Source organism: Zingiber officinale, chromosome 4A (genome assembly GCF_018446385.1).
Source record: "Zingiber officinale cultivar Zhangliang chromosome 4A, Zo_v1.1, whole genome shotgun sequence".
NCBI classification, from domain to species: domain Eukaryota; kingdom Viridiplantae; phylum Streptophyta; class Magnoliopsida; order Zingiberales; family Zingiberaceae; genus Zingiber; species Zingiber officinale.
The window spans coordinates 70,226,614-70,242,155 of NC_055992.1; the positions used below are offsets into that span (position 1 = coordinate 70,226,614).

At 37.5% G+C, this 15,542-nt stretch overlaps 2 protein-coding genes across 2 annotated transcripts; both read right to left on the reverse strand.

The window, feature by feature from the left end:
* Positions 1-447: 447 nt before the first annotated feature.
* On the reverse strand, positions 448-4,454 carry LOC121972441 (hippocampus abundant transcript-like protein 1). Its single transcript, XM_042524110.1, has 7 exons — positions 4,443-4,454; positions 2,279-2,390; positions 1,781-1,893; positions 1,176-1,298; positions 911-1,083; positions 589-664; positions 448-486 (listed from the first exon to the last, which is right to left on the reverse strand). Exons 1-7 carry the CDS (start codon positions 4,449-4,451, stop codon positions 448-450), a joined length of 645 nt encoding a protein of 214 aa, XP_042380044.1. The 5' UTR covers positions 4,452-4,454.
* Positions 4,455-10,932: 6,478 nt separating this feature from the next.
* On the reverse strand, positions 10,933-15,289 carry LOC121972442 (beta-glucosidase 31-like). The gene is made up of 8 exons (XM_042524111.1): positions 15,107-15,289; positions 12,645-12,745; positions 12,090-12,163; positions 11,961-12,026; positions 11,659-11,730; positions 11,499-11,586; positions 11,159-11,426; positions 10,933-11,071 (listed from the first exon to the last, which is right to left on the reverse strand). Exons 1-8 carry the CDS (start codon positions 15,287-15,289, stop codon positions 10,952-10,954), a joined length of 972 nt encoding a protein of 323 aa, XP_042380045.1. The 3' UTR covers positions 10,933-10,951.
* Positions 15,290-15,542: the final 253 nt, after the last annotated feature.

Below are 15,542 nucleotides of genomic sequence, written 5' to 3' on the forward strand. Positions count from 1 at the left end.
CAAATTGATCTGCAATAAACATACCCATCACAAAAGCATAAGTGAAAGTAAAAAACATGGGTTCAAAATCTTCCAATTAAAACTTGAACCAAAAGAATTGGATCATCATGATGAGTTATGGTAGGGTGAATTGTTTGTAGAGTTAAAACAATTCCACAAATTCCTCCAAATAGAAACCACATACGCACAACTTTAATAATTACATAGGACACCTAAAAGAACCAAAGTGTCAATCAAATAAGTGTAAATTAAGAGCTATAATATTCACTATATTCCAGCTGGAAAAATATATTTTTCATTCCCATTTCATCAATACAAAGAGAAAATTTAACAAATTTAGCTGCAATGCACGTGCAATTCACGGGTAATTTACACTGCTCGTCCAAGTAAAAGTATATAGAGCAAACTATTAAGAAATCAAACTGCAGTATATAGATGTTTTGTATATCAATTACTATGGATCATACACGAAATGCCTTTGTTATTCTACAAGAAACACAATGTTCTCAAAATAAAAAAATTCAAGCACGTTAAACTATCCAAGAGCCTAAACTAGTAAATTCTACAAGAAAAAAAGTGAGATCATACCAGCAAGATACCACTGATGCCAGACATTCCCAGCTTATAGAAGAAGGAGATTAATGAGATGCGCCTGAGAGTTTCACTACAATATTTGTGGATACTCTAGTTAGAGAAACAGAACAGTGATCCTCTTCCCACTAAGATACCTAATTACAACAAAATTTTGAAATCTAGGCTGCAAAGATATGAAATATAAGAAAACAATAAACTGGAAAAAAGAGGTTCCTTTTGACTGATCTTAAGAAATTAGAGGATGGGCTAACAGGTATACTAAGGAATGAAAATCCAAAACTCCTAAAAATGATTGGTCAACTGGTTAAAAACTTACCTATTACAAAAAACAAAAATAATATCTTTCATTGATTTCCAACGTTCTATGAAGACTTTGAGAAAAATGGCTGAACATGATCTGTTATCACTTTGCCTAGGAGTTGTCCTGACAGTCTCAATTAGAAATACTGTCATGCACAGTGTTGATGAAACCAACAAACAAATTGACACCTACATAACATCAAACAATAAGATGGCACATGAAAGAGAGAGTTTTCAGTGTTGATAAGGAGCATATTTTATACAAGTTATCTAGAACATGCCTCAAATATCCACCCTTCAGGTAGAAAGCGGGCGAAGATGTTTCCCAAAACATGTGCAGCAGAGAAAAGCCCAGTAATCCAACCAAATGCTGCAGATCTCTTGCCGACCTCAATCACATCAGCCTAGATTGATGTTGAAATATAAACTTAAGTGATTATATTCATCAATTGGGAAGGCATATCTTAAAAAAAATCATGAATGACCATTTGAAATTTCCTAAAAAGTGGTTTCAGGAGAAAATTTTGAGACACAGTAAGAAATATTTGTAGAACATATGCTCTTTTACAGCATTTTTTCCATAATCAAAGAGGTGTTGGCAAAGGTTGCAACACAAAAAGCAGAGCTCGTAAACATATTTGCATCAACTTTATGGAGGAGGCTTCATCAATCTCATGTAATACACATTGAAGAGTGTTAAATGTTCATGGAAATCTTTAGCATTTATATGATAATAAATTATAAAATTAAAATGTTGACAGTATATTGTAGGATTAACTGGCAGAACAAGATATGTCAGTGACTCAGTGCTGCTTAAAACTATCCAAAGGACAGGTAATCCACCGAATTTCTTTTAATACTTATGAAAAGGAGGAGAAAGTCTTACTGCATAAGCAATCGATATGCATAATATGCTTCCTTGACTAACTATGTAGGATATTGTGCGAAGTACAAAGTACCAGTAAACAGCTGCCCTGGAATCATCCCAAGCAAGTATGGCTGAAATTGCAGCATACAAAGTGAATGTTAAAGAAAAAAACATTAAGTACTTAAGGATCTACTTGAAATGCGCTACAATGACTATTTGGAAAGAAAGTAAGATGCAAGATACATGAGAATTTATCTTTTGCCACACTAAGGCATTCTCATGTGCTCCAAAATGAATTTTAATGATAATAACTTCCATTATTGCTCTTTTTGATAAATTAAACTATCCTTGCTTTTATTTAATAAGATTACGAAGAGCATATTTTAGAAAAATAAAAAAAGATTTATTTAAATACTCTTTACTGAAACTGATCATGCCAGATTACATGAACAAAATGACTTATATATATCACATGAATAACAAAGCTAGCGTTAACTAAGGAATGAAGAATCATACCAAATGGCACTATGGATGTAGAAACAGTAATCAGAAGCAGTGGTTTACGCCCATATTCATCTGCTAGCTGACCCAAGAGGGGAAGAACCACCATTTTAAATATGCCTACAACCTACAAAGACAGTGAAGAATTCCAGTCAAGCAATAGCAAGATCATCATCTTAATTGATCTTGGATGTCTATTGATCTCATAAGTAACATATTATTGACAGAAATGGCATAATAAGAATTGAAATGAATATAGGGGCAGATAAGAAATATCTTACAGAAGAAAATAAGAGATAAAACAAACCAAAACAAAAAACAAAAAAACTCCAGAAATGTAAGAAAGTATACATTATCCATGCCATGGAACCAACATTTTCAAACACCCTCTAGTTTCTCACATTCCACATGCACCAATAGGAGGCCATAATTGAAACAAGCTTTGAAGTGACATTTAATTGCCACTCTTCCTCATCTCATATATTGGTACGAGTTGTAGATAGAGAGCCAAACTAATGTATTAAGTGAAGCCCAATGAGATTGAGTGATCACATATAATAGAAAAAGTGCTCATAGTCAATTGAGTTGACGCAACATGGAGATTCTTGAGATAGATATATGCCAAGTAGCTATACTTCTAGGGGGCTTTTGCAAACAAAGAAACAATACAAGGATTTGACTAGGGGCTTATGTCACGTAGTTCCTATGAGCACTATATGAGATGCTAATGGAACTTGACATTGCTATAATGCAAGTGACCGGCTAAATTGGATTCCTCTATTGAAGAAAAGTTGGCAAGTCAAGCTCAATAGGCGCAAGCACCTTGGTGTGCATCAATCTCTAGCATACAGTATGCTTCTCAAGGGGTCAGGCATGGAGCAACCAACAGAAAGAACTCTGAACCAGCAATTTAAAGTGGAGATCAAAGGTCTCCCATGGATTGCTAGATCTCTTATCTGGTAGTTTAGGTTTCTTGCTAGATAAATATCGTACAAATAAGCAAACAGGACAGATATGGAGAGGCAAACAGTTCATATCTGTTGCTTATACTTGGAAGAACTTGCATCTTTGATATGTTGGACTAACTAGAAAGAACACACACAACAGGAGAGGCATTTCCAAACAGATGAGAACTGCCATGTGGATGTATCAAACACTCCTTTTTTGAGAATTACACCAAGCAAACAATATCCATCTGTATTAGGATGATATGCCCACCAAAATTTTACAAGATGGGAAAGGTTGTCAAAGGTAAGGTCAGCAACTCCCAATTAGTGATAAGCAAGGCGACTCAGTTTTGTCTAACCAGACCTACAAGAATTTTCATTGGTCTTAATCTCTTTATCACATATTTGGAACCTTGAAGTTGGTGAATAAGTAACACGAGACTGAACCAAGTATGAGAAAAAGAATCCTGCTCCAAGAGTCTATCTTGCTTTCCATCGTGCCAACCATCAATCCATATTTTCCAAGATAGGATTCTAATCATCCTTTAAGATCAACAAATTCACACCTGAGCGGCATCATAATTGTCACAATACATGGTGCCACACATAAGAGCACATGAAAAGGCGTTTTCTACAAAGATAATAAGAATGGAACAATGGATAACATTAACTATGCCTCATCAAATGTGAGACGTTTCCAAGGATACCTTCAGGAATAGCACCGAGACGCTCATTCCAAATAGATTTCAGATCCAACCAATCCAGAAAGGCAGGAAGATATGTCTTGAATACTAAAATGCGAAAATTCTGGTAAAAAAATTTCAAAAACTTGTTCACGGTCAACATTGGCTTTCCATCCAGATGCGCATCCTATTGGAAGAACATAGGGGAAGAGACCATTTATTCAATGAAACCTTTTAACAGTTTCCAACACCTTAGAGTAGAATTCAACAAGTCCATTTGTATGGCTAACTGGACAGAAAACACATAAATCTCAAGCTCTAGGAACTTTGGGAACTCAGACAAAAAAGGGATCAGATGCAATTGCAGAAAAAGGCACATTGAAGGAGTAATTCCCTCAAATAATGAGTCCCTCCTAGATCTTCAAGTTGACTCTTGCCTACGGGGATAAAATCACGGTAACAGGGCAAATCGCCTACATCAATTATTGTAATACGAGGCTGCATGTAGTTAAAAAGAAGCATATGATAGCTTAAGAGAGTGGTGACTACACTGGCCATAGTTCTTTTGCGGATGGGAAATGGAATTGAGGATGACAAAATCACCAAGATATAAACAAAAATAAAAGTTTAAAAAAACAAAAAAGATCTTCAGAGATCAAACACCATAAACTTTGACATATGAGCAGGAAAATGACATGATGAAACAAATCAAAAGCAAAAAATTAGAAGAAAAGAGAATGTTGCGCTTGCAAATACAAGCATAGTGGAATCAAAAGTAGGCTTTGTTTTTTGAGACAAAATTTATGAACGAAGACAAGACCTAGGTTATGAATCTACCTTGACTATGGCTCTAGCACAAATCCAAAGAAGACAAGACCTAGGCTATGAATCGACGGACTAGGAGTGCCACCTTTGCCGAAGAAATACACCTCGTCCGATCAAAAGGTTCCACGAGCGAAAGAAGCAGCAATGGAAGGTCAAAGGGCCTCGTCGAACTCAAAAACCCGCTCACCAGGAAACGAGAGGAGCACACTGTCATGGAGGAAGATCCAAGGGAGGCGTGAAGAGATTGTATGAGGAGAGGGAAAAAAAAATTACCTTAGGTTCGGGAGCGTGAAGGAAAAACACGGTGCCGAAAAGAAAACAGCGAGGGAAAGGAAAACAGCGAGGGGGGAAAATGACCAAATTCAATTACAACGGTTTTATCAAAACTGTTGTCGTAGCCGCTAAAAACGCGGATAAAGACAACGGTTTATAAAACCGTTGTAAAAAGTGTTGTCGTTTTAAAATAAAATTGCTCAATGACAACAGTTTTGCCAAAACTGTTGTCTTTTATATTTAATGGGGAGTTCAAAGACAACGGTTTTGGCAAAAATCGTTGTCTTTGAGCAAATACGCAACGCTTTCTCTTAAAACCGTTGTCGTAGGGGTGTTGTCGTTTGCAGTTTTTGTTGTAGTGACATGTTCAAAATTTTCAAAGCCGAAGTTGAACTTCAACTAGGTAAGAAAATTAAAGCTGTCCGATCTAACCGTGGAGGTGAATATTACGATCGATATGATGGATCAGGTGAACAACATTTAGGACCTTTTGCGAATTACCTTGCTGAGTGTGGAATTATGCCTCAGTATACCATGCCTGGTAAGAATGGTGTAACTGAGTGTCGCAATCGAACTCTAAAAGACATGATAAGAAGTATGATGACTTTCACTTCTCTACCAGAGTCCTTATGGGGTGAAGCACTCAAGACTGTAGTTTACCTACTCAATAGAGTACCTAGTAAGACAGTAATTAAAACTCCATTCGAGATGTGGACGGATAAGAAGCCTAGCATTAGGCACTTACACATCTGGGGTTGTCCAGCTGAAGCTAGGCCTTGTAAGCCTAATGAAAAGAAATTGGACTCAAGAACAGTTAGCTATAATTTTATAGGATACTCTGAGAAGTCAAGAGGGTATAAATTTTATGATCCCTCTAATAGATCTTTCTTCGAAACGGGAAGTGCCAAGTTCATTGAGGATAGTGGGAGTGATAAAATCAGGGAAATATCTTTTGAGAAATGCATTGGCAATTCTCCTGTGGTTACTACTAGTGTGATTAGTAGCAGTATGGTTACCATACCGCACATTATGGGTATCACACATCCAGTAAGCGTAGTGAACCAAGATATTCCCATGACATCCCCAATGCAATTGGAGGAACCTACCATTGAAATTGAAGTATTGCCTCATATTGATGAGCAAGTACCTCAACCACCTCAAACACAAGTGCCTTTAAGGTGATCCACAAGGGAACGGAGAAGCATCAATTCTCGTAATTATGTTTATCTCCAAGAGCATGAGTTTGACATAGGGTTGGAGAGTGATCCTACATCTTTTCAAGAAGTCAAACAATACTCTAATCCTGAAAGGTGGATTAATGTCATGCAAGAAGAGTTGAAGTCTATGGAAGATAATGACGTTTGGGAACTTGTCGAATTACCTGAAGGAAAGAAGACCATTGGTTGTAAATGGATATTTAAAACCAAGCGGGATTCAAGGGGTAATGTCGAAAAGTATAAGGCTCTTCTTATTGCCAAGAGATTCACTCAGAAAGAAGACATTGATTACAAGGAGACTTTCTCACCTGTATTGATGAAAGACTCCCTTAGGGTAATCATGGCACTTGTAGCTCATTATGATTTGGAGCTACATCAAATGGACGTAAAAACTGCATTCCTCAATGGAGACATAGAGGAGTCTATATATATGGTGCAACCAGAGAACTTTGAGTCTAAGGACTCAAAGCACCTAGTATATAGATTAAAGAAGTCCATTTATAGTTTAAAGCAAGCGTCCCGTCAGTGGTACCGGAAATTTAATCAAGTGGTTACCTCATTTGGATTTAAAGAGAACCCCGTTGATCAGTGCATATATATCAAGTTCAGTGGGAGCAAATTTGTTATACTTGTTTTGTATATGGATGATATATTACTTGCGAGCAATAATAAGGATATGCTTCTTCAAACTAAGTCATTTCTATCTGGTAATTTTGAAATGAAAGTGTAGGATCGAAAAGAATTTAGATATCTCCATAATAATATGATATTATCCACTTTGGGCCTAAGCCCTCATGGTTTTTCTCTTGGGCTCTACCCAAAAGGCCTCATGCCAATGGAGATATCTTTCTCTTATAAACCCATGATCTTTTCCATGTGGTTTTAATATGGGACTATGTTTGCAACCTTGCAACCCCAACAATCTCCCCCTCAAACAAAGGACCATGGGCTTCCCACATCCGATCCTTGACCCACCAGGTCTTCCTGCCCCTCGGTCTACCCGACCTACTAGGACTTCCTTGCCTAGCCGCAACTAGGACTTCCTGCCCCTCGGTCCACCTGACCTACTAGGACTTCCTGCCTGGTGTTTGGTCCTCTTGATCCGAACATAGGAGCCCCCACTTTCTTTGTTCGAGGTCAATATTGTACTCACATGGTTCAATTAGACCATAGCTCTTGTGCACAGTCGGCGGTTAAACCTTCTGGTAGTCCAGGCTCTGATACCAATTGTAGGATCGAAAAGAATTTAGATATCTCCATAATAACATGATATTGTCCACTTTGGGCCTAAGCCCTCATGGTTTTGCTCTTGGGCTCTACCCAAAAGGCCTCATGCCAATGGAGATATCTTTCTCTTATAAACCCATGATCTTTTCCATGTGGTTTCAATATGGGACTATGTTTGCAACCTTGCAACCCCAACAGAAAGATCTTGGTGAAGCATCATTTGTTTTAGGCATACAGATCTATCGTGATCGTTCAAGAGGCATTCTTGGACTTTCACAATAAGCCTATATTGAAAAGGTGCTTGTAAGGTATGATATGCAGAATTGTACACCCGGTGACACACCTATGTCAAGAGGTGACAATTTCAGCTTATAGCAGTGTCCACGGCTTGAACTTGAAATAAAGGAGATGGAACAATTCCCATATGTGTCAGTAGTGGGAAGTCTCATGTATGCACAAGTTTGTACTCGACCAGATATAACATTTATAGTGGGGATGTTAGGCAGATATATTAGTAACCCCAGACCATCACACTGGAAAGCGGTAAAGAGAGTGATGCGGTATTTACAAAGAACTAAATGACATATGCTCACATATCGGAGATCAGATCACTTGGAGGTGATTGAATATTCAGACTCTGATTTTGTTGGATGCTTGGATAGCAAGAGGTTCACTTCAGGCTATATATTCATGCTTGCCGAAGGGGCTATATCCAGGAAGAGCGTCAAACAGACGCTAGTAGCCACTTCTACTATGGAGGTAAAATTAGTAGCATGCTACGAAGCATTCAATCATGGGATTTAGCTACGGAACTTCATCACAGCATTACAGATTGTTGATGTCATTGACTTGCCAATGAGGATCTATTATGATAATAAAGCCACATAACTTTATGCCAAGAACAGCCGCAGTTCATCAAAGTCCAAGCACATCGACATCAAGTTTCTAGCGGTTAAAGAAAGAGTTCAGAGTTGTCAGATTATGGTAGAGCACATCAGCATAGATTCCATGTTGGTCGATCCACTCACCAAAGGCTTGATGCCTAAGGTATTTCATGCACATATTGTGGATATGGGAGTCCTTCTTATGGAAGAAGAACTCATCTAGTGGGAATCTGTATTTATCTTATTGCTCTATATTTGATAATAAAGACTAACATTTTGTTTTGATTATTGTATGTACTTAAAGTTCAAAACATTAATGGGAATTTACATGTTTGTTTGACACTCTGATTGTGATATCATCATTTATTACTACTGTTTAGCATTTGGTGTTTGTAAAAATGATAAAGATTCCTTTTAGAATGATAAAGTTGATCATGATTTGCTATTGCAGTTTAGCATAAAGTATTTTGCAAATATGATCTGACCTCTTTTGAGGTCATCTTAGGACTAGTTGAAAATTGACATGTATTGATCGCATTTCATGTAATTTCCACTCTACACATCCATACACTACAAGAAAAATGTCATTCAACAACACTCAAACGACAACGGTTTTATACTAAACTATTGTCTTTTTGCCTTTTAAAAACGGTTTTAACAAAAACTGTTATCTTTTAGTAATTTTTTTGGCCTATGACAACGGATTTTAAAAACCGTTGTCTATTTATGTTTTTTTTGGGATACGACAACGGTTTTTAAAGGGTACGACAACAGTTTTTTAAAACTGTTGTCTATGTACGCTTTTTTGGGATTACGACAACGGTTTTTAAAAACCGTTGTCTATTAAGTGTTGTTGAATGCGATTGTTTTTTCTTTCGCCACTTTTTCTCCTTCGTCATTTTCTGTCTATTAAGTGTTGTTTACGCCTTGTTTTTTTCTGTCTCTTTCCCAAAACCCTACTCTTCGCCGCCTCCTCCTCACCGCCCTCTTCGTCGCCTCCCTCCTCACCACCCTCTTCGCCGCCTCCCTCCTCACCACCCTCTTCACCGCCTTCTTCGCCGCCTCCCTCCTCACCGCCCTCTTCGCCGCCTCCCTCTTCGCCGCCCTCTTCGCTGCCTCCTTCCTCGCCGCCCTCTTCGTCGCCTCAACTTTCGGCCTCGCCACCTCCTCCTTGTGGCCTCTACTTTCAGCCATCTTCACCGCCTCCTCCTCATCGCCTCGACTTTCAGCCATCTTTGTTGCCTCCTTCTCACCAGCGCCTCCTCCTCGCCACCTCGACTTTCATCCATCTTCGCTGCCTCCTCACTAGTGTCGCCTCGACTTTCTCTGCTAGTGTTTCTTTAATGCCTCCTCCTCACCATTTACTAAAGAAGACGCCTTCACTAATGTGGTAATTCTTTCTTTTTCTTTGTCAGTAGGTCTGAGTTTAGGTATGAAATGAATGTCTAATGGGCAGCTTAGACAACTATTAGTGCAAAACTTCTTAATGATTTGTTGACTCAAGTGTGCGGATTTTTTTTCTTCTGTGATTAAACATAAGATTGTTTCCATCTCACATGTTAATAACTTAATTTCTATTCTGATCTTTTTTTCTTTGATTTTGACCCTTTTTGTAGGGTTTTAGTGATGTTCAAATTTCTACACTGAAGTAAAATGAAGCATTGACAAGAGAGAGGGAAAGGGAGATTATACAGGTAACATATTTTGAAACATTTGGATTGCCTGGGTCAGTAAATCCATCTTATTCATTTGTGGGTTGGTGTTATGAGGTTCAATGGCTATGCGTATTAGTATCATCTAAATGTTTCAGGACTTTATGGATAATTTTTGTTAAAGGTTGTAGAATCAGTGAAGGAACTTGTTCAAATCATGATAGATCTCTCAGTCCTTGTCATAGATCAAGTAAGTTTTTCTTTTGATACTTAGTGACCTGGAGTTTATGTGGATACCATGCATCATGTTATGATACATGTGATATTAACAGGGAACCATGTTTGATGGATTGATTACAATGTACATAATGTTGCAAGTTCAGTGGAAGATGGCTTTAAACAGTTAGAGAAGCTTCTCTCTCTTATTGCTTCTTTTTTTTTTTTTGTCTTATGCTTTGTCCTTTGTCATTCTTTAATTGCCTAGATATCTAAAAGATGTGAGTTGGTTATGTTAGTCATAGAAAATATTTAAAAATGACCTCTTTTTTGCTGGTTATTTGCGATTATGAAGTAAATTTTGGTTGATGCCATAAAAGGAATTTGTTTGATGCCCATGAGCCAAATGGAGATGAATAGATAGTGACCCTTTCACTTAAAATGGTTATGGAACATATACCTTGGTTGGTTCATGCTCTATGCTTTTTATCATGAGCAAATATTTTCTCATGCATCTCTTTTTATTGTTCTACTCATTTTCACATTCTTGAATCTTGACTTTATATTACACGTTTATAAGTTTTATCAGTTGCCTAACTCTTATGAATTGCCATTTTATTAGTGTTCTTTTTCTCCAAACAATGATGTCTTTTTGGAAGTAATGGCATTATTGTGCATCAGTATTATCTTAGACTAGAGAAAACAATTTTTTGATGTCACCAGTCAGAACAAAAACAAAGATTTCAGTGTATTGTTTGCTTTACTCACCAGCCTATTAGAAAATCGAGTGCTCTATTAACTGCTGCTATATCATATGGTAATCTTGTAGCTGGCTCAAACCAGATCCCTAGTAAGGTAATTCCAATATATCCCCCTTGATTTGGCTTTTGCACAAGAACAACACTCTATTTTAGATAACACCCTGAATAACATTTAGATCATTCAATTAAAAGAGAAACTAATGCTGAAACCTGATATTTCTTTCTGTATAGGGAGACTGCTGATGCATGAGAAAGCAAAAGGTTATGACCAGCTACATATGGTTCAACAGATGAATTCCCTTTGCTGCAATTGAGGCCAAGGGAAGAGGCCAAGGAGGAAGAGCAGTGATTTGGTGGAAATATTCCCAGATCATGGCCAAGGATGGGTTCAATGTTTGGCTCATTGACAGTGATCCAGTATTTCACTCTATCCCCAAACTCTCTAAAGCACACATCAGCATAAGCAGTGAAGTCCTCTCTGCATCACAATGGACACTATCTTAGACATTATTCGAGGAGATGCAAATGAAAGGACTGTGTAGAAATGTACACAATCTTTGGGCTCAAGAGTCCAGAATATTCATCTTCCAAAGATTGGGGGAGGTCAAAGTGAAGAAGAGTGGCATGAGGTTCAATTCCTGCCGGCCAAACACAGTTTGGTAAAATTGTGACTGAAAATTGTTAAGGTATGACCACTATTCTAATTGTACCATATTTCTTGAGTTCATTGATCAAGTTATTATAATACTGCACCCCTTCTGGATTAACTAGCCCTCTACCATCTGCAACATGGCACCAATTAGAATCATGTAATGATTAAACTATTTGGTCAGGAAAATAAATTATTGCAAGGTGAATGCCGACTAGGAATGACTCTGCTCCAAGAGATAGAGAATCTGTAGGCATCCAGGCCCATGTCATGCATCAACTTCACATCTTCTTGCCAACAAGAAAACCCAAAATTTTATATGCCTACAATTCACAGGATTGCATAATTGCCTAAAAAACTCACGATCGACCTTGTACTTGTGATACTGATCAGCTGCTATGTCTTCAGTTCTTTTGTCCTCTGTTCTCCCTGAGATTCTGAAGACATTTTAGAGTTTGCAGTCACTAAATTAGTGCTTTTTTCTTGTTAAACGAAATTTATCCTTCGTGTGCAAAGGTGTCCCAGATGCAGGGAGTTCTTCCTCCCTCTGCAGCAGCCCCTTCCACCTTCATGAGATTGAGACCCAAAAGATTACACCATGCAAACTCAAGAAATTAGTTGAACTCTCAAGTTGAGGCAAATTAAGAACTAATGAGACTGCACCATGTAAACCTGTTCCTTTGGCATTATGTTTTATATTACCTCTGCAAATGTACTCTTCAAGCTAATGTTTTGAGACACTAGAGAAGATATTAATGTTTGAACCCTCTAATACATGCTTAGTGAAGCATACATGCAGTTCGAATTTTGCTTCTACATCTTTGTTTTAAACTGCATTCCCTACATCTTTGTTTTAAACTGCATTCCCTATATATCTTCTAGAGCCTTGAAACATCTTTATTTCTTACGTCTTTTTTGCATGCTTGCATGTCTATAATTATGATATAGGCCTTTCCTTAGTGTATGTGTATTTTCTACTGTTTGTTGCTGCAGGATGGAGTAACTTCTCTAGGAGTCCTTTTGAGGATGTGTGTTCCACAAATATACAGAGGTTCAGATCTAGCAGAATCATAAACCAAAGCTCTCTTGCTCAACTTTTGCTGTCCTTTTTTGACAAGGTGCGATCTTTTAGATTCATGGCTAGTTACCTAATTGTACAACATTTAGCGTTTTAGACTGAGTAAGTCTCGATTTTCATGAATAGGTTGGGTGGAGCTAATTAGAGTTTTCTAATTAGATTAAGATTAGGTTTTGTTAGGTCTCTAAATCATTTTATGCATTTTTTAACTTACTTTTGGACAGCGAGTTAGTTCTTTTGATGGAATTATGCATCTATGATGCTTAATTTGGGATTGTAGCATACTTTTTGACCAAAGAAGTCTAGATCAATGATAGATTGTTCTTCAATCTACTGCTCTTTTTAGCATCTTTATCCTGCTATAATGTTATTCTTTAAGATTATGTTGCATTGATTTTTGTTACTCTTTCTGGATTCATTTTTATTTAAGGCATTCTTTCCTTTAATGGTCCCTTTTAGAATTTAATGTATGACTTACTCCTTAGCATCATATGGAGTGTGTGGGAACGTTTGCATTAGATTGTACCTTTTAGAATTAATGCTGCTTGATCACTGGGAAAAATAATGTTTGCATGATTTATAATAGAAGCTTTGTATGCAGTGACATAGAATGAAAATTCTGCTTAATAAGAAATTTAAGAGCCACCATATTGTTTCAAGAGGTTACCATTTATGTTACGTAGATAACACTTTTTGCACTTCTATTAGATGACTATATCAAATGGTTTTTATGGTTATGTAATATTTATGCAGTGCAATTAGAATCACACATACAGTTTAGTTGCTAATTTGTAATATATATCTTTATTCGAATAGGTGTCCTCAAGAGTATTGGGAAGAATGCCGACAAGCTAAAAAAATGAAGAGACTTAAACAAATTAAGGAGCACTAGGAGTTGCAATCCCTCCTCTTCACCGACATCTAAGTAGAAAATCTTGTGTTATATTGTTCTACCTTTGTTTTAATAGTATTATCAGTTTGTTGATTGCTTATGAAATTTTGTTGGTTGCTTATGAAATTTCTTCAGAATGTTATAGATATTATTTTTGAATGTTAGAAAATTGTATATTAAATTTTATTTTGAAATTTAGTATTTTGAATGATTTATAATATTGGAAAATTGTGTATTAATTTTTTTATTTTTTTTCTAAAAAAGATAACGGTTTTTCACCGTTGTCGTAGATAGTTTAAAACTGTTGTTGAAGACCCTGTTATTAAAGGTAAACGCTCAAAGACAATGGTGAAAAACTGTTGTCTTTGAAGGAAAAGACAACAGTTTTTTACTGTTGTAAAAATGTTGTCTTTGCCTTCAAAGACAACGGTTAAAAACTGTTGTCTTTGGGCGCCCCTTTTAACAACACGGCCTTTAACAACAGTTCAAAATGGGCTACGACAATGGTGAAAAATCGTTGTTGTTAGGCTTTTTTCTTGTAGTGATATCTTGATCTATGTCATTAATGACATTGGTAATGTGATTACTGTTGGAGCTTGTTACGATCATATACAGTAGCTATGACCTCTTTAGTCCTATACCAATGAAATTAATGGACCATATTATTTACAGGGGTATTTTGTACCAATAAAATTTGATATCAATTAAAGTTTTACTTGTATTTCACATATAACTAACATATAGCCCAAGTGGGAGATTGTTGGATATAATTATCCTTATTAGGTGGACTTATTTGTAAGTTGCACACGTGAATATGATCCGAACCCTTTAAAGTGATCTAACTTATGTCTAGTGGATTTCGGGTAATTGGATATGGATTTCATATGTGTAGAACCTATAGTCCCGCATATATTATTATCGATGGGTTGATAATAGATGTGCATTATATAATGGGTTGGTCCCTAGAGGATTAGGGTAATCTTGAGACGTCTCTTCATTCCCCATTGACGAAGAGAAGTTGACGCCGTCAACCCTAACTCCTCCGGAAGACCTACCTTTTTTCCTTCCGCTGTTTCTTCTTCCACGGGATCTTCTTGATGATGCTAAAGGACAAATATATGGCTCTTCAATCGGGTTCTTTGTCATTATGTTTATGTATTATTTACTTTCTTATGTCATGTTCTCGATGAAACGAAGATCCATGCTCATATGTTCTTATTTTTCCTATACGAATTCTTATTTTGATTATCTAGAATTCATGCGGTTTAGGTTTTTACGAGAACCTTTCAGTTCATCATAAAGAAAAAGAAAGAAAAAACATTTATGTATCTATCCTAAAACAACTCCTTCTCACGAAACTCACGCGAACAAAGCTAGCCTGCTTCCCCAAGCCACAACTCCTCCTCCATCGGCAACCACCAAGGGGCCAACGACCACCGTCTTCGTTCAATCCATTGGTCATCTCTCACGTCATCTCCCCCTAACCTCATCCCTCATCAGATTTGGATGTCACTTCTTCCTTGGGAGATCGCACACTACTGGCCGCCGCTTCTTCCTCAAGCCGAATTTCACGTAGCCACCTTCACCGAAGTTTCCTCCTGGATTTGGGAGCCAACTCCTCCATTCCACAACCCATTCTTGATTGGGAGAGGCATAGCAGGGAGCCCACTCCACCGCCGACAACCTTCCTCCATCCTCCGTCAATGAGCTTTGGGATCCCATAGCTCCGTCCACAACCCTTTGTCGGCAGATTTGCTGCCAGAGAATCATCCATTTGGATAACAACCCCTCTCCTTTTCGATTTTGAAGAGGAGAGCTCTGTTCATCCCCGTAACTTCTGGCAGCCCCTTTCCTCTTCAGTTTTGAAGAGGAGAATTCACTTCTCCTCTTCAGTTTCGAAGAGGAGAATTCACCCCATCTCCTTCCGGTAGCTCATTCATGTTCTGACAGATCGTTTGTGTTCCGATAGCTCCTT

What these genes read in the sequence shown, in the direction of transcription:
- LOC121972441 (XM_042524110.1), bottom strand. An exon ending in TACATCCATAGTGCCATTTG is followed by an intron (nt 1,894 to 2,278) that starts GTATGATTCTTC and finishes CTGCAATTTCAG; the next exon opens with CCATACTTGCTTGGGATGAT. An exon ending in ATTTTTGTTTTTTGTAATAG is followed by an intron (nt 665 to 910) that starts GTAAGTTTTTAA and finishes CAAATATTGTAG; the next exon opens with TGAAACTCTCAGGCGCATCT.
- LOC121972442 (XM_042524111.1), bottom strand. Translation starts at nt 15,289, where the DNA reads ATGGGATCCCAAAGCTCATTGACGGAGGATGGAGGAAGGTTGTCGGCG. An exon ending in TGAGGAAGAAGCGGCGGCCA is followed by an intron (nt 12,746 to 15,106) that starts GTAGTGTGCGAT and finishes TTGTACAATTAG; the next exon opens with GTAACTAGCCATGAATCTAA. An exon ending in TCACAAGTACAAGGTCGATC is followed by an intron (nt 11,731 to 11,960) that starts GTGAGTTTTTTA and finishes GCCATGTTGCAG; the next exon opens with ATGGTAGAGGGCTAGTTAAT.